Source organism: Trichosporon asahii (genome assembly GCF_000293215.1).
Source record: "Trichosporon asahii var. asahii CBS 2479 unplaced genomic scaffold scaffold00070, whole genome shotgun sequence".
NCBI classification, from domain to species: Eukaryota; Fungi; Basidiomycota; class Tremellomycetes; order Trichosporonales; family Trichosporonaceae; genus Trichosporon; species Trichosporon asahii.
The window spans coordinates 358,980-382,590 of record NW_014040855.1 but is presented as its reverse complement, the minus strand read 5'-3'; the positions used below and the strand labels follow the sequence as shown (position 1 = coordinate 382,590).

General features: G+C 60.0%; 10 protein-coding genes across 10 annotated transcripts; 5 read left to right on the top strand and 5 right to left on the bottom strand.

The window, feature by feature from the left end:
• Positions 1-177: 177 nt before the first annotated feature.
• A1Q1_03939 (ubiquitin carboxyl-terminal hydrolase 5) lies at positions 178-3,847 on the top strand (the record flags this gene model as incomplete). The annotated part of the gene is made up of 6 exons (XM_014322364.1): positions 178-180; positions 315-405; positions 456-597; positions 650-819; positions 868-1,169; positions 1,211-3,847. The coding sequence occupies 6 exons, from the start codon at positions 178-180 to the stop codon at positions 3,845-3,847; spliced, it is 3,345 nt and encodes a 1,114-aa protein (XP_014177839.1).
• Positions 3,848-5,584: 1,737 nt separating this feature from the next.
• Positions 5,585-6,481, bottom strand: A1Q1_03938 (uncharacterized protein; the record flags this gene model as incomplete). The annotated part of the gene is made up of 3 exons (XM_014322363.1): positions 5,585-5,778; positions 5,852-6,247; positions 6,388-6,481. The coding sequence occupies 3 exons, from the start codon at positions 6,479-6,481 to the stop codon at positions 5,585-5,587; spliced, it is 684 nt and encodes a 227-aa protein (XP_014177838.1).
• A 369-nt stretch (positions 6,482-6,850) lies between these two features.
• A1Q1_03937 (uncharacterized protein) lies at positions 6,851-8,680 on the top strand (the record flags this gene model as incomplete). The annotated part of the gene is made up of 3 exons (XM_014322362.1): positions 6,851-6,918; positions 7,152-7,934; positions 7,978-8,680. 3 exons carry the CDS (start codon positions 6,851-6,853, stop codon positions 8,678-8,680), a joined length of 1,554 nt encoding a protein of 517 aa, XP_014177837.1.
• An 800-nt stretch (positions 8,681-9,480) lies between these two features.
• A1Q1_03936 (uncharacterized protein) lies at positions 9,481-9,920 on the bottom strand (the record flags this gene model as incomplete). The annotated part of the gene is made up of 2 exons (XM_014322361.1): positions 9,481-9,728; positions 9,857-9,920. 2 exons carry the CDS (start codon positions 9,918-9,920, stop codon positions 9,481-9,483), a joined length of 312 nt encoding a protein of 103 aa, XP_014177836.1.
• Positions 9,921-10,507: 587 nt separating this feature from the next.
• Positions 10,508-14,456, bottom strand: A1Q1_03935 (uncharacterized protein; the record flags this gene model as incomplete). Its single annotated transcript, XM_014322360.1, has 3 exons — positions 10,508-10,811; positions 10,849-14,068; positions 14,309-14,456. The coding sequence occupies 3 exons, from the start codon at positions 14,454-14,456 to the stop codon at positions 10,508-10,510; spliced, it is 3,672 nt and encodes a 1,223-aa protein (XP_014177835.1).
• A 136-nt stretch (positions 14,457-14,592) lies between these two features.
• A1Q1_03934 (60s ribosomal protein l7, precursor) lies at positions 14,593-15,709 on the top strand (the record flags this gene model as incomplete). Its single annotated transcript, XM_014322359.1, has 2 exons — positions 14,593-14,633; positions 14,701-15,709. 2 exons carry the CDS (start codon positions 14,593-14,595, stop codon positions 15,707-15,709), a joined length of 1,050 nt encoding a protein of 349 aa, XP_014177834.1.
• A 117-nt stretch (positions 15,710-15,826) lies between these two features.
• Positions 15,827-17,141, bottom strand: A1Q1_03933 (uncharacterized protein; the record flags this gene model as incomplete). Its single annotated transcript, XM_014322358.1, has 4 exons — positions 15,827-16,039; positions 16,101-16,365; positions 16,403-16,824; positions 16,902-17,141. The coding sequence occupies 4 exons, from the start codon at positions 17,139-17,141 to the stop codon at positions 15,827-15,829; spliced, it is 1,140 nt and encodes a 379-aa protein (XP_014177833.1).
• Positions 17,142-17,768: 627 nt separating this feature from the next.
• A1Q1_03932 (uncharacterized protein) lies at positions 17,769-18,377 on the top strand (the record flags this gene model as incomplete). The annotated part of the gene is made up of 1 exon (XM_014322357.1): positions 17,769-18,377. One exon carries the CDS (start codon positions 17,769-17,771, stop codon positions 18,375-18,377), a length of 609 nt encoding a protein of 202 aa, XP_014177832.1.
• Positions 18,378-20,647: 2,270 nt separating this feature from the next.
• On the top strand, positions 20,648-21,367 carry A1Q1_03931 (uncharacterized protein; the record flags this gene model as incomplete). The annotated part of the gene is made up of 2 exons (XM_014322356.1): positions 20,648-20,965; positions 21,191-21,367. 2 exons carry the CDS (start codon positions 20,648-20,650, stop codon positions 21,365-21,367), a joined length of 495 nt encoding a protein of 164 aa, XP_014177831.1.
• Positions 21,368-21,822: 455 nt separating this feature from the next.
• On the bottom strand, positions 21,823-23,265 carry A1Q1_03930 (uncharacterized protein; the record flags this gene model as incomplete). Its single annotated transcript, XM_014322355.1, has 2 exons — positions 21,823-22,191; positions 22,240-23,265. The coding sequence occupies 2 exons, from the start codon at positions 23,263-23,265 to the stop codon at positions 21,823-21,825; spliced, it is 1,395 nt and encodes a 464-aa protein (XP_014177830.1).
• Between the last annotated feature and the right edge of the window lie 346 nt (positions 23,266-23,611).

The following is a 23,611-nucleotide window of genomic DNA, read 5'->3' as shown; positions in this document are numbered from 1 at the left end:
CGTGGCGACGCTCCGATTTAGCCACATCCTCTCTCGAACCCCTCACATTCAACCCTTGCATCTGGTCCACTGTCATTTGCCCTCCGCCGACCGAGACAGGGCTCCAAGTTGCAACTCCCTTGCAGCTCATCTTCTGCCTCTCCACTGTCGCACCATCCCAACGGGGAGTGAGCAGCCATGGTGAGTGCACTGCATGGACGCTAAGCTGGCGCTTGGGGCTCGCCGAATGACATTCGCATCCCTACGGCGAAGCACAAGCACAGCCCTGCGGCCTTTGTCATACCGTGCCGTCTTTGTACACGCTGACTTCGCAGCAGCAGCCGCAGAACAACGACGTGACCGACATCATCATCGACGACAGCCCGGCGCCGATGGAGGTCGAGGAGGCTCCAAATGTCCACGACTGTAAGTTTCGCGCACCGTGATCCTTCATTAGTAATCTAACCCCTCAATAGATGAGGCTTTCGCGGCCAACGCGATGCCCGACCTCGGACTCGAGATCGAGGACTTCCAGGCCCAGACCTGGCGCATCGAGAACTGGAGCAAGCAGCCGCGACGGTTACAGGGACCCGAGTTCAGCTGTGGTGGACACAAGTGGTGAGTCTGGACTTGCACGGTCCACAGAGCTGTGCTGATCTTCTCCTTACAGGCGCATTCTGCTCTTCCCCCAAGGCAACGCGAACGGTCAGCCGAATGATATGGTCTCGGTTTACCTCGACTATGCCAACCCCAAGACAGCCCCCGAGGGCTGGCATGCATGCGCACAGTTCTGTCTCGCCATCTCTAACCCATCCGACCCTACTATCCACTCGTGTTCTCGTGAGTAGTGCTGGCATGCGTCATTGTCATCGCTAACACCCCTTTCAGACGCCCACCACCGTTTCATTGCCGAGGAGTGTGACTGGGGTTTCACTCGCTTCGCCGATTTACGCAAGCTGACCACCCCCGACTACGCCAACGGCAAGACGCGACCCACGATCGAAAACGACGAAGTAGAGATCACCGCCTTTGTTCGTGTCCTTAAGGACCCGACTGGCGTGCTTTGGCACAACTTCATCAACTACGACTCGAAGAAGGAGACTGGTTACGTTGGACTGCGCAATCAGGGTGCGACATGTTACATGAACTCGCTTCTTCAGTCATTCTTCTGCACGAACGCGTTCCGCAAGGTGAGCTTTCAGATCTTCGACTCGACCCAGCTAACATCTAGGCGGTCTACCAGATCCCGACCGACAATGACGACCCATCAGAATCCCTCGCCCTCGCTCTTCAACGTGTCTTCTACCTGCTCCAGACCTCCAACCAACCTGTCGGCACTCGCGAGCTGACGACGTCGTTTGGATGGAAGCCCGAGTCGGATACCTTTAAGCAGCACGATGTGCAGGAGCTCGCACGTATCCTGCAAGACCGTCTTGAGGCCAAGATGAAGGGAACGCCCGCCGAGGGATCGATTCCCAAGCTCTTCAAGGGCCAGATGAAGACTTACATCAAGTGTGTGGATGTTGACTACGAGTCCTCGGTCGTCGAGGACTTTTATGACCTCCAGTTGACCATCAAGGGTCTCAAGGACCTCCGGGCTTCCTTCAAGGACTACTGCTCGGTTGAGACCCTCGACGGCGACAACAAGTACCAGGCCGAGGGCTACGGACTCCAGACGGCCAAGAAGGGTGCTATTTTCAAGTCCTTCCCCCCTGTCCTTCATCTTCAGCTTCGCCGTTTCGAGTACGACTTTGAGAAGGACGATCTTGCGAAGATCAACGATCGTCACGAGTTCCCGATGGAGATCGACCTCGAAGAGTTCCTCGAGGAGGGCGCTGATCGCTCGGTGCCCCACATCTACAAGCTGCACGGCGTTCTCGTCCACCATGGTGACCTCAACACTGGCCATTACTTCGCCCTGATTAAGCCCGAGAAGGATGGACGATGGCTCAAGTTTGATGATGACCGCGTCACACCCGTGTTTGACCGCGAGGTTCTCGAGGACAACTTTGGCGGTGGCGAGCTCCCGAACGGACCACCGCACCGCCTCGCCGCTCGCGACCCGAAGATCAAGAAGGCTACCAACGCCTACATGCTTGTCTACATCCGCGAGAGCGAGCTTGACAACGTCCTTGCGCCGTTCACCGAGGCTGACACTCCGGTCCACCTCAAGAAGCGTCTCGATGACGAGCGCGAGCAGCTTGAGGCCAGGCGCAGGGAGAAGAATGAGCAGCACCTGTACCTCACCGCGAAGGTCATCACCGATGACATTTTTGCCCGTCACCAGGGCTTCGATCTCGCGTCGTTCGACGACAAGAACCTGCCGGCTACCGAGTTGCCGACATTCCGTGTCCTCAAAACCGAGACGTTTGCCACCTTCCGTCAGCGTATCGCTTCCTACTTCAAGATCTCCGAGAACGACTTCCGCCTCTGGGTTCTGGTGAACCGTCAGAACAAGACGATCCGCCCCGATGTTCCTATCAGCGAGCGCAACGACAACCAGACCATGGAGTTCATCCGCAACAACATGGCTGCGCGTACCTCGGACCTTCGACTGTACCTCGACTTCAACGCGGATCACGCCAAGTTCAACCAGATGCACGCTGACCCGAACAACCAGCCGATCATGGTCTTCCTGAAGTGGTTCGACTGCAGCCGCCAGACTCTCCTCGGTCAGGGCAAGGTCTTTGTCAACAAGAACAGCAAGGTCAGCGACCTCTACGGTGTCATTCAGGAGAAGATGGGCTGGCCCTCTTCAACACCGATCAAGCTGTACGAGGAGATCAAGGCTGGCATGATCGAGCAGATGAAGGTCAAGTACACCTACCAGCAGAACGAGATCCAGGACGGTGATATCATCACGTACCAGGTCGACATGACGGAGAAGGAGGTGTCCGATCTTGAGGCCCAGTCTCTGTACTCGAGCGTACCCCAGTTCTACGACTTCCTCCAGAACCGCGTTCTCGTCCAGTTCAAGCCTCGCGAGGAAGACCCGACGGGCAGGGCACCCGAGTTCGACCTCATGCTCAGCAAGAAGATGGTGTACGACGTCATGGCCCACCGTGTCGGAGACTACCTGAAGCACGACCCCCTCAAGCTTCGCTTCACTTCGTCGAACCCGCAGACCGGTGCTCCCAAGGCGATCATCAAGCGTGCTCTCAATCAAAGCGTGGCGGACATCACGCAGACCAACTACTACAGCCAGCACCCGAACGTCATCCTGTACTACGAGCTGCTCGACATCAGTATCATCGAGCTCGAGACGAAGAAGTCGCTCAAGATTGTCTGGACCGGTCGCAACAACAAGGAGGAGGCCACGCACCCGTTCCTGCTTCCGAAGACGAGCACGTTCAGCGACGTTGCGGACCAGCTGCTCAAGACGGTGAAGTTGCAGCCTGGAGGCTCTGGCAAGATTCGCATCTTTGGCATCTCGAACAACGGAAGGTCGCAGCGCGAGTACACCGGCGCCGAGCTTATCGGCAACTTACCGGACCCTGCTCAGCTGTACGCCGAAGAGATTCCTGTCGACGAGCTCAACGCTACGGACAACACGCGCATCGTCAACTTGTTCCACTACTCGCGTGACCCCTCGAAGCACCACGGCGTTCCGTGCAAGTTTGTCATCATTGAGGGCGAGCGGTTCGAGGACACGAAGAAGCGGATACAGGAGAGGATTGGCGTCTCGGATAAGGACTTCTCCAAGTTCAAGTTCTCGCTTGTCCAGTCGACGGTATACAAGCAGCCGTCGGTTGTCGAGGACAACGATGTTCTGTACGACCACAAGTGGCAGCAGGACGACGCGCTCGGTCTCGACCACTACGACAAGAGGCCGAATAAGCACCACGCCGACGGCATCGTCATGAGGTAATTACTCGCATCCCATATATCAAGCCATCACATACCCTGCGCATAAAATCTCTCATTCCCATTGTGATCCCATTCTCATCCAAACTCCCCTTGCCCCAAGCACCCCACACCACCCACACCATTTACCATAACCAAACGGCGGCGGATGGTGCGCAGCTGCTCCTCCCTCGCCCCAAGACCCCCGCGGTTTGTCCCTTCATACCCCCGGTGGCCAGGCTGGCGCCGGTAAAAGTGGCGGCCGCATGTTTGTATCGTGACGTACGTGAGTCGTGAGTCTGGAAGGCGGCGAAGGGCATCATGTAAAGCTGCGGCACGGCCAGCGGAGCGTGGTGTCACGTAGTTTTATATAGTATAGAAAGAAGCTCTAGGCGAAAGCTAGTGAGAAAGCGAAAGTATGCACCTTCCTGACCAGCACAAATCCAGCTCGCGGCGAGCGGCAGAATATACAAGCAGAGCAGCATGGTGACGAAGGTCTGGTGATCGGGATCGACGCCGTTTCGTCACAAATGGTCCTCGCACCGGCGGCACTCGCCACCAGTTGTCATGTCCCAGTTAAAATTCGGCAACGCCAGCGTGTCCATGTGGGTCACAATGTTCTTTGCCCTTTGGACTCGTGTGCCCGTCAGACGCAGACGCCGGTGACTTCGGAATGCTTGGCATCGTCCACAGGCAGGACGCCGGGGACTGAGAAGCACAGTGACCCATGCGGCGACGGGTGCGGCAGCGGTGCGGAGTGCGGAGAACGAGATGGGTTCTGCCAAGATCCGAGCGAGAAGCGTGATGTAAGTTTTGCGTCGAGAGCCTGAGGTGTGTGCATGTCTGCCTGTCCAGCTTCAGCTTCAGCTTCGAGACCGACCAACCCTCCCTTGGCCTTTCAGGCAACTCAGGTCAACTCAGGTCGTGAAAGTGCGCGCCTGACCCTCAGTTCCGGAGAGTTGAGCGCCGCGCACGTCAAGAGAGCTCGAGGTTGCCTTCATTGAAATAATTCTTAATTCTTTCGGTGCGGTGATATTTCAGCTTCAGGTCAGCTAGGTCAGGTTTCAGGGTCTTTCTGGCCGGAAAGACTTGCCGTGTCCCGGGTGTCCGGCGCCACGTGCGTATGCTACCCCGCATTTCTGGCTTCGGCCTGGCGGCCGGTTTAAAGGCTGTGGTGACGCGAGATATCGACTCGATGACTCGATTTTCGGAGCCCTGGCGTCAGTACTGCAAGTTACGCAAGCACGGTCCGGTGACTAAACAAGCCCCCTAAATCACCGTAAACGTCCCTTCCCCTCCCACCGCAGAGTGCATTGGCCCCCCTCGGCCAGTAGGACTCGCCACCTGACACGCCAGGGCCAGTGCATCGCTGGCACTCATGCACCATGCGTTACCACCTCACTCGCACCCACGCCGGATCAAGATTTCCGCGCCTCGTCAGTCCTCCATGAGAAGTTTCTTCGCGGTGCACGGGGACACCGGAGTCGTTAGATTTTTATGCATGTGGGGAGATCAGAGATCATAGAGAAGCGAGAACTCGAGACAATTTTACAGTATTCGTTGATGTTGGTTGATTGTGAAAGAGGCGCGATAGAGACCGGAGCCGAGCGGGGCATTGTTCGGTGGTTTCGGTTTCGCTTTGTTGCAACAGTTGACTTGTGGGATTCCTCCGGCGAGAGAGAGAAGGAGAGGGTATTTCGTCGCGGCTGCTGGCTTGCGGTGTTGTTGAGATATACTAGTTAGGGCTACAGTGGTTGTTATGCTACTTGGCGGCGGAGACCTTGCGAGAATTGGGAGGGGAGACCTTCTTGGGTGTGTTGGACTGGGACTTGTTGGGGGTGGCGGCGCCCGACGAGGGAGCAGAGCCGGCGACGGCCTGAACTTCGGCCATCGACGTCGCGGGCACCTGGTGCATGGGGATGCCGAGGAGTTTGGCGCGTTTCTCCATGCGTTTCTCTGTAACGATGTCAGTGACTGTTGCTGAGGCGATGGTGCGCCACTCCGGATCGGAGTGTGCGATGAAGCTCACCTTCGAGCTGGCGGGCGCGGCCGACTGAGATGACCGTGTCGCGCGTCTTCTCCGAGTGCGCCATCTCGCTGGCGGTCGCGAAGATCATGGATCCCCAGCCGTTGCGGAACGTGTTGGCCTCGGAGACGACATCGACAATCTCAGCCTCGAGCTCCTTCTCGGCTGCAGCAAATCGGGCCATGGTATCGTCTCCGACGAGACCGCGCTGATGGAGCGACGCGAGAGCCTGCTTGTCCTCCTTGATGCGCCAGATGCGCTTGACGTCCGCAGTGGCGCGAACGAGAAGAGCGCTCTTGAGCATCGACTCGGGGACGGGCGGGTTCGCCGACAGAAGAGTGATGTAGATGTCGCGCGCGGGGTGGGCAGGGAACCATGGCTCGAACGACGTCTTCTCGGCTGGTAGGGTTAGCTTATGCATCGAAGCAGTAGCTCGGGTGGCCACGGATGCCTGAGGTTGTCCAGATAGTTTGTTGACAAATATCTTTAGAGACCTCGGCTGGATTGGGAAACCCGGAGCCGATGTGATCGTTACTCACCAGCTCGCCTACGACGGTAAATGCGCGAGAAGATGGCCATCGCCGTGACGAGCACGGTGATGTACGCGATTGGAACTGCAAGAGACGTCGCCATGGTTGCTGATGTTTGTCGGGGGGTTAGGTAAGGGGGTAAGGAGGGTGGACGGGGGTTAAGTAGTCGATGGGGAGATGTCGATGGTTGTGAGGTGTGGACGTGGGCTACCCACCGTCGGGCGCCAGCCAGAGTCAGAGGCAACGAGTCGATCAGCACCGGGACCCTGACACGTGGCATGCCTCTCACTCAACTCACCGCAGACCTCCAAGGCCGAGCATCGAGTTGACTCGAATCTCGACAAGTCTTGAGTGGGTGGCATGAATAAAGACCCCTCCCACCGCCCAACGGCCGCCTCCACCCTCGCAGTCCACTCTGTCCCAGCCAAGGTTCTCCCGCCGATCCGCCGACTCACCCGCAATCCAAACCACCATGCTCGACTCGGACAGATACGACGTGATCGTTCTCGGCACAGGGCTCGCAGAAAGTATAGCCGCTGCGTGAGTCCGACTTTTCTCTTATCGGTCGGCCGAGTCGGCTAGCCGCTGGCTCTGTTTGTGCGCTTGCACATACATGGTTCATCGCAGATCGAGTACGGCTATCTGATTACGAGTCCAGTCGAAAAGAACAACAGTCCTCCACCCGGAGACTCGGGACCCCGCTTCCGATCATGTTATCGCTGGCGTGCTCCCTCACCACACCCTCTACTCAACAACAGTTGCTGATGCTACAGTGCCCTCGCCAAGGCTGGCAAGAGCGTCCTCCACCTTGACCCGAACGAGTACTATGGAGGCGAACAGGCCAGCTTGACGCTCGACGAGCTCGTGGCCTGGGCTGAAGCTCGGGGCGCTGAGTCGTCGGAGCCGTCTTCCTCTGAGTCGTCTTCCTCGTGGACTGCAACGCCTTACGGCTCATCTCAGCGGGCTATCTACACTCACTGCTCCACGACTGGTCTCGGCTCCCTCGCCCAGGACAGGCGGCGATATGCGCTCTCGCTGTTCCCGGCGCTCATGGTGTCGCGGGGAACGCTTGTATCCACGCTCATCTCGTCCGATGTAGCCAAGTACGTCGGCTTCCGGCTGCTCGACGGTGTGAGCATGTGGGACGCTTCGTCTGACTCTCCCCGCCGAGTCCCAGGGAGCAAGGAGGATGTGTTCCGAGACAAGTGGATCTCGCTCCCGGAGAAGCGCAAGCTGATGAACGCGCTGCTCTTCGCAGGAGGCGAGTTCGAGGAGGACGAGGTTTTCAAAGGTGAGCTGTCGTCATGGTCACATGAGCTCATTCCAGGCGCCGGGGGGAAGGACATGCTGGCCTTTCTGAAGGAGACCTTTGCACTCCCGGACCACCTGGCGCAGGCGGTCGCGTACGCCGTCTCCTTCGCCACGCCCGAGGAGCAGAGTGTACCCGCCCTCGTGCGCGCGAGGAGGTACCTCCGAAGCATCGGCCGGTACGGACCGAGTGCCTTCCTCGTTGGCCAGTACGGTGGTGCCGGCGAGGTCGCACAAGGGTACTGCCGGTGAGTCCGAAGCCCCCTACCCAGAGCTCAAGCTGACGCCCAGTGCTTGCGCAGTGTTCGGCGGAACGTACGTGCTCGGACCCGAGGCTATGCCCGAGATCGAAGCGGCCGGCGCCGACAGCGCAGCTGGTGACGACGCCAAGGACCAGGGCGGCGTCCAAGTCAAGGTCCCCGCTCATCCCACGCCGCTGCGTGCAACGCACCTCGTCACATCGCCGTTTTTCCTCGCCAAGGTGACCAAGGCTTCCGGATCCGAGAAGAACGTCACAGCCCATGCTGTTGCTGTCGTGACCTCGCAGCCGGGATGTCTGAAGCGGCCGGCCAAGGAGGACGAAGAGGCAGAGGACGACGACACGGGTGTGGTCATCTTCCCGCCCACGGACAACTCGCCGCTCGTCCGAGCGCTCATCATGGGCGAGGGCACTGGCTCCTGCCCTGCGGGCCAGTGGGTCGTCTACCTCTTCTCGGAACTTGAAGGCGAGAAAGACCCGAAGGAGCTGCTCCGGCCGTACCTCGAGAAGATCGGGGGCGAGGTTGCGTTCGAGGCGTACTACCTCGCTCACCGCGCGAAGGATACGCAGGAGGCGCCCGAGGGCGTGGTGCTCGTGCAGCCATACAGTGGCCGGCACATGCTGACAGAGGGTCTGGACTGGGAGGCTGAGCAGGGCGAGAAGGCCTTCCGCGCCGTGCTGCCCGAGGGCGAGTTCTTCCCCAAGCCCGAGGGCGAGGAGGACGAGGATGAGTAACCGCCTCTCCGCCATTCGCCACCATCAGCACTGGCGTAGCCGTCGGTATCGTTTGCCACCCAGCCGAAGGTCTTGAAGTCTGGATGAACGAGAGGGCCGACGGTGGTCTGGAACTTTCCGCGAACTGCCGATGTGCCAATGTGCCGATCTTCGGCGATGGCGAGCGCCGCCCCCACTCTTGCTTCTGGCCGCTCAGTCGACACGCCCGCGTCTGGCCCATTATCTCGGACCCGAATCTCCCCACGCATCTTTCCCGCTTGCATGGAAATCTCCACTGAGGTCCATAGTTGTATCATAATCCCCCGCATTGCATGCAGAACTCGTTAATCACGGATCCGAGTCGAAAGAACCGCAGACCGATGGGCCTGGATTCTCGAATTCTGGTTGCCACTCGATTTGCCACCGGCCACCTCCACCTCCGCAGTGCCTAGTAAGCCCTTGGCCCTTGTCAGCCGGTGCGGAATGAAATCCTGCCCAGCCAAGGGCAGCGTTTCCATGACTCCGGTTCCCGCGCACTCGTGACCCAAGAGATCTAGCACCCCCGCCCACTCCCCATCAACCAGTCAGTCGCTCGTTCCTATGCAAAAGTGTTACCAGTGCAACTAGAAGTTATTTGTTATCTGGCTCGTGCCGATCCATTGTGACCAGGCTACAAAAAGAACTAATCAAAAAGCGAAGTTGGTAATCGGGTTGCTCTTCGCGGCGAGGCCGCAGAACAAAGAACGAAGTATGCGTTGATGAGCGGCGAGTCGTCGAGAGCGAGTAAGGCACTTGCGACTCGCGCCCGGTCAGCGACGCGCTTAGGCGCCGAAACCGTAGAGGGTGCGGCCCTGGCGCTTGAGGGCGTAGACGACGTCGAGCGAGGTGACGGTCTTGCGCTTGGCGTGCTCAGTGTAGGTGACCGAGTCACGGATGACGTTCTCGAGGAAGATCTTGAGGACACCACGGGTCTCCTCATAGATGAGGCCGGAGATACGCTTGACACCACCACGGCGAGCGAGACGGCGGATAGCGGGCTTGGTAATACCCTGGATGTTGTCACGCAGGACTGCGCAGAGTTAGCGAGTGTTCTCGTGAAGAAAGCATGAGGTGTTTTTGTGAGAAGAGAAGAGGAGAGGAAAGGCGGTGTCGTATGGTGGTGACGAGCGGTGGAATGATGGTGGAGTGTAGACTAACCCTTGCGGTGACGCTTGGCGCCGCCCTTGCCGAGACCCTTGCCGCCCTTTCCGCGTCCAGACATTGTTGATTGAGTAGTAGTGGGGGTTGGTGGTGAAGAGAGAGAGAGAAGTTGTGAGTTTGTTGGGACGAGAGATGTAACGAAGGGCTTATAACCTCGAAGCGACTCCGAGCGGGTGGGAGGATGCGGGACCCTGAGGTGTTCGGTGGCGGCGTCAGCGGGGGGCAGTGACGAGTGCAGTTATGTTTTGGTACCGTGCGTCACAGATCACGCTAAGCCGGCACTATGTGATCTCCAAGTATAGACTACTGGTCACGTGATACGTCCCATAGTAGAACGTCCATATATTCAGGCACGAAGATCACAAATCACGCGTGATCCTGATCTTGATCCTGCGCGTCGTGACTTCTGATCAAGAGTCCGTGATCCATAAACACGATTGCGGACATGCATGGCTGGCAGTGCATGGCATGCTTCCGGGCCTGGTCTCGTGACCTCATGTCGCGTGCATCGTGCATGTGCCGTGCTCCCGTGCATCCTCGTGCCAAGTTTGTGGCATGCTCATTAATACATGTACAACGGGTCTGCCGCTGATTATCTGCAGTTGTATGTGTATGACCGACATCTATGAACCGTCTATTCCTCCTTCGCTACGCCGCGGCGACCTCCACGCTGCCGCCGCCAGCACCGATCCAGCTCATGCGCGGCACCCACTCGCCGTCGGTCTCGGCGTCGCCAGTCTCTCGGATTACTTCCCAGCCGCCGAGCGGCACACGCCCAGGCTCGCACACCCACGCGTGCGTCTTGACGCTTGCGCGGCCGCCGGCCGGGATCGTGCCCCGATGTGACAGTGTACCGGTGTACACCGAACCCTGGGGCAGGTTTAGGATCCAGCGGACAGGGAGCGTCGGGCTTCGGTTCTCGAGCTCGAGCTCGACGGGGAGCGATAAAGATCTGCTGTCAGCTAACGGGACGCATCAAAGTAGCTTACCCCTTGGCAAAGTCGTGGGTTACTCGTCCCTGCTTAGCAGAAGGCACCCTTGTCCGCACGAGTAGCGGATCCGCCTCGTCCGCGAACACGCCCTCGAGCACCGCTTCGTTGAGCGCGCGCATCTGTCGTCCCGTCTCCTCGTACATTGTCCGCTTGGCCGTTGACTCGCCGCCGCGCAGAGACTCGACAAGACTGAAGGCCGGCGCTGGGCGGATGCCATGCGCGCACGCAAAGCCATACCGGTTCTCAGCCGCCCAGGAGGCGACGAGGTCGAGCTCGAGGGGGTCCAGAAGCGGCAGGATACGAGGCACAAGCTCCCGTGGCAGCGTCGGGAAGTGCTCCGTCGCAAAGCGCAACCGCCATGCTCGCCTGGCGCGAAGGTACTCTGCCGTCGGAACCTGCAGCTTGACGCTTCCAGGCTCGATGGGTTCGATCGCCTCTGGTCGGCCGGCGAGGACGTGACTGAGGTTTGATACCAGGCGAGTCTGCGTCAGATCCACGTTTGCGCCTCCTGATTGCACGCTCAGCACAAGTCTTTGCGTCTGCTGCGGCAGTAGCGGCTCTGGCGACACATCCGCCGGCGACGTAAGTTGCCAGTACTCCGACACAGCGCTCAGGCCCGTAACCTCGAGCGGTACGTCGGCGTGGTTCGTGACGGTGACAGCCAGGAAGTATCCCTTCCTTGCCGGTGCGACTTCGGTGCTGATCGCAAGAGCCCTGCGCACCTCAGCCGCGTGCGACACCCGGGAGCATCCGAGCACGTCGGTGCCGGCCGCCGAGAAGATGGCAAGCGCCTTGACGTCCAGCGCGCCCGGGGCCACCGCTGTGAAAACAACGGGAACCGTGACACTCTTGCCCGCTTCGATCACGCCATCGTACAGCGGCACAGGAGCGATGGGCTGGAGGCGGTTGGGTATCGATGCGGGGGTATTTGAATGCGAGGTATCTGCTGTCAGTTGATGACTGGTCTGAGATAACTCACGCGAGACGATGGCGCCGTAGTGGTTCGTGATGAGCCCGACGTTCTCGACACCGAGTGTGCCCTTATTTCGCAGTGTGATCTCGGCATCGACGAGCTCCCCCTCGAACATACTCCCTGGTACACCGGTGAGCTCAATCTCCAGCCGCGGCCGAGTCGCCTCGGCATGCACTGTCAGTGACGTGTCCTTGGCGTACATGGGCTTGAGACGTTGCTGTTTCGTAGCGAACAGGCGCTTGCCCTTGCGCTCGAGACTCTCTACGCAGGGGAGGAAGCGGTGGAAGGTGAATGTCGCGTTTGCAACCGTGAATGGTCCCTCAGCCTTGGGTGTAATGGCAAGCCGGATCGCCCCCGTCTCATACGGCGCAAGAGCGACCTCGTCGATCGTCTGCACCTCGACGGCCGCCGCCGGCTCGACGCCGACAGTCAGGTTTTCGAGGACAATGGGGGCATTGAGTGGGTTGCTGGCAATGAGCTCGACGCATAACGTTTCTCCCACGCAAGCGGCGATCTTCCTGGGATCCGGAAGAATGCTCAGCGGCTTCTTGCCCTTGCGGTCCCAGTTCGCCAGCGCCTTCTTCTCAAGTATCTCCCAACCTTCAGTGCTGTGCTCGGACGAGGCCTCCGGCAGGAGGATCTTCGTCTTGGAGATGTCAAAGATGGGGGTCGGAAGCTTGAGCTTGCCCTTGGCCGCCTCCAGCTGATCGGGGTGGTTCTGGAGGTGCTCGTACGCGAGCGCCATGTCCTCAAGCACCATTGATTGACCAGGCGAGCTGGTGTCCTCGCGTTTTAGTAAACGGAGGAAGTGCTCGACGGCAACCGCGCTCTCGCCAAGCGTGTACGCCTGTCGTCCAAGGGCGTACTCGAGGTTGTCAAGCGCAGCCTTCCACGGCGCGCCGCGCATGAGCGACGCCGCTTGCTCGAGACACCGCCGCGAGAAAGCCTTGTACCCAGCCTTCTCGTACTTCTTCGCCGCCATGACGAGGTGAAGCGATTGTCGTCGGCTGCCGCGTTTGCTCTTTCCGCCCTTAACGTCGGCGGCGGCAGCCTCCTCGACAAGGACAGCACACGGTACCTCGTCCGCCTCGCCTGCACCCTTGACGAGTGCTGAGCCCACACCGCGCCACTCCTGAATAGCCTTCCAGGCCTCGTAGTACAGCACGGTGGCGCGCAGAGCGTCCAGCTGGATGTGTCCAGGTGGGCCATGCTGGTAGTACGAGATGACTGCGTTCTCGAGGCACGTCGAAATCTCGGTGTGCTGTAGTGTCGTGAAGGGGACTATGGAGCCGGGCGGGGTGTTCGGGAGGAAGAATGCGTTGGACAGCAGCTGTGACAAGCCGACCATCTCGTTCGCAGCCGCTGCGTACCGCCACGCCTTGTCTTGAACGTAGTCTCTCCGGAGCGAGTCGTACACCCCGGCAGCATATCGGTAGTCACGGAGCATGAAAGCAAAGTCGGCGAGGCGGCGTGAGAGTCCATCGGGCGAGTTGACCGGGTAGTAACCCTTGATGGCGTTGTAGCCCGCTGGCCCCGTAGTAGTGCTAGGACTAGAGGGGCGTGAGGAGAAGAGCTTCCGTCCTGCACCGAAGAGCCGTCCCGTCAGTCCACGGCGAGACGACTGGTATGCCTCGTTCCACTCGCGAATTCTAGCTTCCATCCATGGGACTAGGCTCTGGACGACGAGCTCACGTACGAGCGCCATGAGGCGCTGGATGTCCTCAGACGTCAGGAGGCTGGCGTACGTCTTCGGCGGGCCGTCTTCCTCCATCTGAGCCGCAGCGCCCATGGGCGATAACGTTAACGAGGAGAGTGCGTTGGCGTAGATTTGGGACAGCGCGCCGGCGTCGCCCTGGCTATCCGGACCCTCGGCAGTAGTCACGTCCGTCGAGACGTCGCCCGCCTGTTGCCGTGAGTTGATAACAAGCAGAGTCGAGTGCGGCCCGTACGCCTTCTTCACGTTGGCAAGCAGCTCCTCGGCCTTGACGAGCGATGAGCCCGCCTTCGCGACGTCGTGCACGACGACGAAGAATTTGAGCACCTGCACGCCGTCCATCCAAGGGGCCGCCTGCGCACCGGTTCCGACTGCCTGGCCATACAGACTCGTCAGCGTGCCCATCGGGTCCGGCGTCGTGGTCGAGATCGCGATCATGACGCCGACGGGGTGGTTGAACGTCTCATGCGGCGCAAGTGGGCGGGACGACAGGAGCAGAGCGCGCGTCGTGGGGTATTGCTGGTCCTCATCTGAAAGTTAGGTCGCGTGATCCGAGACAACATACCAGGTGAGTGTTTTCCGACGCATGATCCGATGAGGTCGACAATGATGTCCGGATTCGGTGAGCTCAGCTGCTGGTACACGCTCGGGTAGGAAACAAAGCGGAGAGGGAAGCTCGGGTGCACGGTCGGTTGGAGTGTCGATGACAAGATAGACACTGGGAGTCAGTTGACTGGACTTGAAGCACCGCTGATATCAGCTCGACTCACCCCGCTCCGTGCCGCCCTCCCATGGCCGAAGAAGCTCTTCGAGGCCTTTGCAGCCGTTGGCGTTGCACGAGTCGTTGACGTCGTCACTGGCGAGGACAGCTACGCGGGGCGACAGTGACTGGATGATCGAGAGGGGCGGCGAGGGCATTGTGCCGAGTGGTGCCGCCTGCTGTCGAGTCGGTGATCAGAGGACTGTCCGGGAAGGTCTGGTCGTTGATAGTGAGCGCCGATGACATGGTCTGCCCGCACCGGCATCGCTGCACCGGCGTGAGGGGCCGACCTCCATGACGCAGCTGGCTGGAGAGCACGATAGGCGTGAGACCGGGTGGGTGGAGGTGGTCGCGTGCCTTTTTTCTTCCGTCCGCCCTGTCCCAATCCTTTCGGCCAAAAAGTCGAGATTTCGCTGCACCCGGAGCGAGACGCTGCGGCCAGCTCGATCTTTTGCTTATCTCGATCGACCACCTCGTCGTCACCCCACACCTCGACCATGTCGCCGCGGCGTCCGCCAGCCGCGTGCTGCGCCCGTCGGCTCCCTCCGTCCTCATCCCCGCCCGCCACGCCTCGTCCTCGACCAAGACGCAGGACACTGCCGCCGATGACTGGGTCGTCCCCGCGATCCACCTGGGCCCGACGCACCCCTCCCGCTACGGCGAGCACTACGCCCAGACGCTCGAGACCGACATGATGTACATGGCGTACAACCACCGTGCGAACCAGGTGTACGCTGCCGAGGCCAGGAAGGCTGCCGACAAGGCCGCGCAGCCGGCGCCGATGCTGACGGGATACGAGGCGAACCGGCCGAAGGCCATGCCGCGCGGTAACCGTCCGGAACGCCCGCTGAACCGCCCCATCACGCCGGAACTGATCCCTGCGCTTGAGAGCATCACGATCCACTCAATGGTTAAGGAGGCGATCGGAACGAAGCAGGCGCTGCTGGATGCGATCATGGCGCTGCGCACCGTTTCGGGAGAGTCGCAGAAGGGCGCCGGACGTATGAACGAGGGTGTCCAGGTCCTGCGTGCGCGCAAGTCTGCCGCCGCATGGAAGCTCCGCCAGGGCATGCCCATCTCGACCAAGGTCGAGATCAAGGGTGAGCCCATGTACGACTTCCTCCAGAGCTTTGTCGAGTTCGTCCTTCCCCGTCTCCGTGACTACCCCGGCTTCAAGCTTCCCGGTGTCTCGTCCAACAAGAACACCCCCTCCGCCATCTCTGGCGTCGTTGCCATGGGTCTCCCTCCCGCCGCCATGGGCCTCTTCCCCCAGATCGAGAACAGCATCGACTCGTACCCCCGCCTCCACGGTTTCGACATTGTGTTCAAAACCAACCTCCGCGGTGCCGACTCGCAGGAGTTTGCCCGCGCCCTCCTCTCCGGGTTCCGGATACCCTTTAGCCGTAACTAGACATCATCATTGCATGCACCATTCAAGATAGGGCCAGATGTTGAGTGGTCGGCTGGTGCTAGTCTGCGAGTATGGGTAGTCTCTATATCTAATGTCTACAACTCTACTAACACAGCGCTAATCCTTCTTACCGTCCTCGCCGCGCGCCTCTTTCCACTCCTGTGTTCCGCTCTCCCTTCCCTTGCCCCTCAGGTCCCTCTCCTCCGCCTCGCGATCGCGCCGCTTCTCATCGGCGATCCACCTCGCCTGCGCCTCGTCCATACTCGAAAGACGTGCCTTCTCCTCTTCGCTCATGTTCCGGCGCTGTCGGACAGTGTATGTCGCGAGAGCCTGAAGATGGGTGAGCACATACTATCACCCTTGGATGACAGGTAGACGACGTTCGACTTACTCTAGCCAGATCCCGCTCGCCGGTGGGCTGTCCGTCCGGTCCGAAACGCTTCTCGGCGCGGCGCTGAAGACACTCTCCCCAGTCATCGACATACGCCCGTGTGACGTCCTCGGCACCATACGGGCCAAAGGCAAGGCAGTAAGCCTGCTTCTTCCCCCATCCGCGGTCGTAGAGTTGCGGCTTGCCGACCTCAGCCTCGCAGCTGTCGACATGCACCCAGTGTCCCGCCGTCGGGCTCCAGAACTCGGTCCAGACATGGTCCTCGCTGCTGTCAGTTTGCTGTAAGGTCAGGTGAAACTCACGAGTTCCAGACGTAGCGTGCCTCGAGTCCAAGCGCCAGGCAGACGGCGTAAAACAGCTGAGCAAACTCGCCGCACCTTCCCTCCCGACTCTTGATCAGTGCATCGATAGCGTTTAACCGAGGGAAGCGGCGTGGTGTTTGGCAGCTGTTGCAAGTCCAGATCTCACACCGAGTTGCACCTCCTTGTCGCTCAGTGATGTTCGGACTGTCAGAACCAGTGCACTGCGTCTCACCCCCGCACGCGGGACACTTGATGGGATCGACCCAGCGGAAGAACTCGTGCTTGAACCAGCTCGCGGCTGCCTGCGCGATGGCTTCCTCGCGGCCGAACGGCTGAAAAGGGGGGTTCTTCTCCAGCTCATCGGCCTTTGCAGAGATGTGCGAGGTCAGTTGCTTCAGTTCAGCAACCGTCGCCGCATCCTGCTGTCAGCTACGACGAGAACAGTCGGTTTAGCGTTGAGGTACAGGAATAGCACAAGGGGGGAGGAAGGTGCACTCACAGCCATGCCCTCGAGGCCCGAGAAATGCCGCGCGTTGCTCTGCAGCGCCCCAGCTATTCCGAGCCGCCATCGTCTCGTCGGAGCCGGTCGGTATGAGCCCAGTGCCTGCTGAACAAGCAAACGGAATTCGGCGGCCGTGAGAAGGTCGAGCTCCTTTGGCGGTGGAATGGACTCATAGCCACCCTTCTCGAGTTGGAGGGCAATGTACCTGCACTCCTCCATCGAGGGGATCGGGGGCATGCTGGGGAGATGAGGAAGTTGGTCAATCTTGGGTGGCAAGGTGAACGGCCTCCACCATGCTTCTCGATGACGCTACACCTGACGATCTCGGTCAGCCCGGGATCAATATTTCGACAGTGGCAAGTGGCATGAAGCATGTCACCCGCTCGATCGCGACGCGTGCTGGGTCGTGCCGTTCCGGCAAAGCTAAAGCATGGAGTGCGCAGCATCAGTGCGTTTCTGGTGCTGCAAAGTGCGTTCCATCGTCGCTCGCGTTCCAGTGAAACGGATCCGGGCGCAGCAGATGGGCTTGCCCCTATGGCGGTACGCTAACGCGTGCATTGGGCCCCGCTCGAAGCCACGTCGCCCTTTCAGCCAGCCCGTGCGCCATGCCCGCGAGTCCTTCCCGGCGGCCTCCATCGTACCCCTCGTTACGCCGCCGCACCGGCCGCACCAATTGTCGGGCACGCACGAGCCGCGCCGAACGTCCGTGTAGCCGTGCGGGCCAAAATTACACAGCACCGGCATCGTCGCACCATTGCACCCTTACTGGCCACCGACCATGGCGCCAACCATATAGCTCGTACTCTGAGGTATGCTTATGCAGCTCATTGTTGTTCTCCATCACTCTCTCATTCAACGACAGCCATGTCCGTGTCCCTCGTCACCTCCCTCGCCGATTCCGGCGACGTGCCCATGATCACCGCTCCGGCTGAGCTTCCCTCCGTATCGTCTGAAATGCCTGGCTCCTCCCTTCTCCAGTTCGGCGCCTCGCCCTCCGCCGATGCCGACTCTGCCGTTTCCGCTTCTCCCTCCGCCTCCGCCTCCTCTACCTCTCCCTCTGAGTCCGCCGAGGAAGAGCCCAACGACGGCACCTGCCATGGACCGCCTGGCCTGAAGGGCGCTTCCTGGTTCGCCTCGGGCAAGTGGCCGGGGATGCTGGCGCAGGACGAAGTTTCGTGCAATTCGAACCTCAACAACGTGACGCGCGCATGCTGCGACGAGGTCAAGGGCGAGGCCCAGATGGGCACGGAGTGCGGCCTCATCGTGTGCAAGGTCTCCAACAGCTCTGAGCCGGCTCTCACGTCCTGCTTCAAGAACAACGGCGCCCAGTCTGGGTGCGAGAGGCCCGCCAAGCCGAGCACGACGGCGAGCAAGAGCCCGACGTCCTCCCAGAGCTCGAACGCTGTCCGACTCGCTGCCGGTGTGGCGTTGACACTGCTCGCGAGCTCGGTAGCCCTCGGCGTGTCTTTGTAAGCATCAAACGTCCGTGCCACTACCACGCCGCCTCGTGGCCAGCCCCCGGCCGCCATACCGGCGCCCTTACGGCACCTCCGACACGCACCGCCCACACACATTCCAAACCATAGACCGACTAGATTCTCTCCTTCTCTCTCACTGTAGCCTGGCCCTCTGTTAGGCCGCCGTAGCTTCGTAGACGTTACATGTATGTGCTTTTATTTCACCCGTGAATGCTTCAGAGTTTGCCTCGAGAGCGGCCGCCGTGCGGAGGCGGTATGCGACAAGTGGAGGAGGAACCCAATCTCGACGGCAGCCCGAGTGCCCACGCCGATGCGTCGTTGCCACTGTGCGTCGGTGGGGTGATAGCGCGATAGCGGCTGCTTTGTGCTGTATGCTACGGCGGGATCTTCTACGATACGAGTATGAAGCACGCGAGGCTCTCTGGGGCAGGATTCGCATCCCTTCTCCTTGAAACCCACCGCGACAGGTCTGCGCCTCGACGCGACAGGTGTGCGCCCTCCTGGTATGCCTTCCCTCACTGCTGCGACACGCCACGTCCTCCTTGGAAGCCAAAGAGCGTCCTCCGCGTCGCTCGGAATCCTCGCATCCCATCAGTTTCGTCCGCAACGACCACCAGCCAGCGGAGTGGGAGGGCGATCCAGCGCAGAGGCGAGGCGTGAGCTTCCACGCGGTCAACGTCGAGCTGATCACAGGCCCATTCACTCTTCGCCGCCCGGTGCCAGGCTGGATGGCTCGGCGGCTAGACAGGGAGACGTCGTCAGGACGAGGTGAGCTTTCACAGACTTTGTGCACCTGCCTGGCTACTGTAGTCACATCGGACCTAGGACTTCAAGCCAACCACAGGTCCCGCACCAGATCAAATGCGGATTCTGTGACGTTGTACGATCACAGGCTGCTCACAGGCTGCTCATCGGTGAGTGCTCCTATGCTGGCTTGAGTGCGCAGGCGCAGCCATATCACGAGGCTAGAGAAGGATCTGACAGCAGTTTGCAAGTGCCAGCAACGGAACAACCGTTAAGTTGCACGACCACAGCAAGTACGGGGATACAGCGAGAGAGATCGAGTGAGTGGCCCAGCCAGAGAGCTGGGGCGCAACGCTCCCACGAACCCGGACCAGCTGACATCAGATCGGCAGTTAGCCCCACCGCAAGGTGGAGCAGGTGAAGTTGTACTATCACCCTAACACGTTTGGTGTTGTAGCAGGGCAGTGTACAGTGAGTACATTGCTGTTCTGTAGGCAGTGCCCGAGCTAACAGTATGGCTAGCCACTACATGATGGCAAGAGTGACGTGGCACGATCACTCACCCGCGGATAGGCAAGGTTTACCTGCTAGGTCACTGAGTGGCCCGTGTGACCGGCGGTGACGCCACATGTGCAGTCCTTCTATCTCAGGCCTTCAAGGGAGTAAGCGACGTCGAAAGCCGCGAAGACGTCGCGTATGGCGTTCGACGACCACGCTGCGAGTGCATGGTAGCAGCAAGAAGTATGACGGAGGAACTGGAGTGAGTTACATTTACGACGATCCCCAGTGCTGCAGATTCGCTCTACTACAGTCGAGTCAAGCGTCGCAGCAAGTGCCCTGGAACAGAGCTGATTGCAGGTCTCTATTGTGGCTATTGGGGGCACTGCAATTACCCTGTACCGTGGCAACAAGAAGTCTCATGTGGGGCTGCCTCTCCTTGTGTGACGGTGCACGATCTCCCGAGATCCAGCTCTCGGCTCCTTCCGGCCCAAGGCTCTAATTCATGGCTTCAACGTTTAACTCTCAAATATCTCACCTTTTTCTCAACTCCCCAACTCTCAAATCTCAAATCTCTCGAATCTCTAGCCTCCCCACACTCGTGGAAGACCGAGTTCAAGTTGGCAGTCCGCGGTGTGCGTTTGTGACGGCGCCACAGGTCCCGGTCAGAGACGTTCTCTGCTATCGACTGCCGCTTGTGGTGACGCCACCGAGTGGGAGGGTGGGGTGTAGGTCTCAGGTGATGTTAATCGATCACTTGATAGCGACATGCATCAGTATTTTCAGCAGACTCACCTGTGCATGGTTGCAGCCACCACGACAAGATGCCACTTACCCTCCCACCCAAGAGTGGACCAGGCACAGCCGGTTTGGGTTTCCCACGTGGGAAATGTGGAGGTCGGAGACTTCAGAAAAAAACGCCCGTTTCTGCTCTTTGCGAGCGCTCTCGCCAGTGCTCGACGCCGAGATTTCGACGCTGCTCGCTACCACACCTTGCACACCACCACTCCTCCAGAGCCCACGATGTCCGCCCCTCTGCGCAACTTCGGCGCGCGAAAGCTGCTCTCGAAGCAGGCGCACCCCGCCATTCTGCCCCTTCCCGCGCAGCAGTCGGGTAACAACAAGCCCTTCTCGCTCAAGAAGACGCGGCGCAACTGGAAGCCGAACGTGCACATCATGAACATGCCCGTTAACATTCTTGGCGGTGCGCCGACCATTGCACAGAACCTCGCCAACCTCAACGAGTCCAAGTTCGTGCGCGGACCGCACCTCAAGCGCGTCAAGCTCGCGGCGCGGGATAAGAAGACGGTCGACAAGGCTGGTGGTGTCGAGGGCCTGCTTGTAAGTATTCACAGTATCGCGGCAGAAAGGAAAGCCGAGCCGAGGGTTAAGCGTCTAAGGAATTACTCCGGAGCTGCGCTGCCTTGGAACGGTCTGTTTCCTTGGCGAATGGCGATGGTCGTCTGATCTGGCCTCTATCGCTCCCATGGAGCCGATGCCGCGCAAGCAGATACAGCCGGGTTCAGCTGTTTTTACGAGTGCAGAGATGAATAGCTAACATCCCAGCTCTCTCTGCCCGCGTCCAAGCTCACGCCCTACGGCCAGCTCCTCCGTACCGAGCTTTTCCGTGAGCTGCACAGCATCAAGGCCCAGATCGAGGCCAACCCGGAAGAGAAGGTTGCCCCGAAGCTCATTGAGGGCGCTGTCTCCGCTGAGGCCGCTGAGGCCACTGAGCAGCGATAAATTGCCCAGGCGGTCAGACGAGTAGACCTCCCCCACCAACGGTTCGGCGACGCACAAGGTCCGAGTCGTGGAGGAGGAGGGGACACAGTAGGCGCACGTTGGCGCGCAAAAACGCATTGTTTAGCATTCTTTCTTTGGCATGTACACTTCTCTAGTTGCAGAACTGGGTCGCGACCAGTGCAGTTGAGGTTGAGCTGACTGAACGCGCTGACTGGATGGGTCGGCGGGATGAGTGATAGATGGATCGGCAACAGCACCTCGACATGGTTGCACCAAGTCTTCTAACGCTTGTCTGCTAGGATATACGGCGATACCTACCGCAAGCCCGTGAAGTGTAGTGTCTTACATATATGGCTAAGGATACAACATTGGTTGCCCAACTGCGCGCTGCCGAGGGGCCCACCTATCACCCTGCTGGCTGCGCAAGTAATTGACGGAGTCCTTCGAAGGTCTGCTCAGTCGTCCTCAATCGACACATCGTATGCGTCCCTAGCCCATACGCCCATGCCGACGAGGTTGCGCATCATCTCTCCCTCCTCTGCCTCACGTTGCCTCTCACGCTCGAGTTCATGCTTGGAGCGCTTAATACCTTTCCTTCGCATCGGCGTGTCAGCCTCGCGCTGGCGCACCGTCTCCTGATCCGGGACCAGGTGCGCGAGGGCGGCGGGCACGACGGACGCCTTCTGCGCGGACCGAGCTGGGCGTCCGCGCTTTTTGGGCAGCGAGGATGGCGGCGGGGTGAAACCCGCGCCTGCTGCAGGGTCCTGCGTTGTTCGGAGGAGCAACGGGAACTGCGGTAAGGGCGCAGCCGGCAGTGTTCCTTTCTGCCACGTTAGCTTTGGGCCACGGAAACGCCTTCGAAAGTTACTCACCTCCTTCCACATCTTCAGCACGTCCTCCACGTACGCCCGCACGTCGATGAGCGCACCGCGCTGCACGTCAAGTGCCTGTTCCTCGCTGGCCATGGACTGCAGCTCAGCCTTCCGAGCAGCAATGTCCTCCTTGAGCGCAGCGACATCGGCCTCGAGCCGCTGAGCCAAGTCGCGGAGCACGTCCGCCAGCTTGGTGCTGTTTTCGAGTGCGATCGTGTTCTTAGAGCTCTGCGCTTCAAGTACCGTCCGGTCCGTCGGCGGGACCGAAGCGGCCGGCGTGCTCCCTTCCTTGGCGCTGAGGAGCTGCACGTCCTTTTCCACGATGGCCTGGCGGGTTGACGCCAGCTCTGCCTCGAGCGCCTGCTGCGTTAAGAGGAAGGGGTCCGCCGTAGTAGATCTCGGCGAAGACTCAGTGATCTGCGCCACAAGTCCGTGCAGAAAGTCGGACGCCGAAGCCTCACCCATTGGCGGTGGGGCCAGAGCAGCAGCAGCAGCGGCAGCAGCAGATACGTCAAGCGACTGCTGCTGCTCCTCCTGGGCTTGAGCCTGCGCCTGAGCCTGAGCTTGCGCCTGAGCCTGTTGCTCAAGATGTTGCTGCAGGCTCTCGAAAGTGGCGAAGGCAGCCTCGCTGACAGCTGCGGAGGCGAGCTCTCGAAGGGTATGCTGGGCGATCAAGTTGCCGTCCTCCCCGGTCTCCAGCGACTCGACAGTCGCATGGGCTTCCTCGCCCTCGAGCGCCGCGAGCGCTTTCCGTAACCGCTCGTTCTCGGCTCGCAGTGATGTCGCTGTGATCTCCAGGCCGGAAAGGTCCTTCCGCTCCCTAGGCGGCGGGGTGCCCTTCATCTCCTCGCTGTCGAGTAGATGCTCCTGTTCCTGTTGCTGCACAGCCTGCGCGGCGGCGACAGCCTCAGCGGTCTCCTGGGCTAGCGGAGGCTCCATACCGGGAGGATCCATCAGAATTTCGGCCGCCTCGGCGCCGAAGTGCTCGCCGAGGAAGGACGAGAGCTCGTGCGCTGCGTCCGCCATCGTGAGCCGGTTACGTCAGGGGTTGTAGGAAGAAGGGAAGACAGGGTCGTGCCGCGTGGTGGTGAGCGAATGCACCGAAGTGCGTGTTCCAGGGAAAGAGTTATGCGTATTCGCCCGTAGATGACCGGCGCACACCGAAGAGTCGTTCTGAGGAGTCGGGAGAATACGATGCGATGAAGTGGACAGGAAAGTCGGAGTTCCTGGATTGGGATCGGTAGAGATTGTGGTTGTTAATGACCGGGTTCTTATGCGCTCCCTCCAGATAAACTCTCGTTTGGTTCCGGGTCTGTGCTCACGATGGTGATCGATGTGAGGGCGTCAGGCACGAGACTTATCAGCTCGAGAC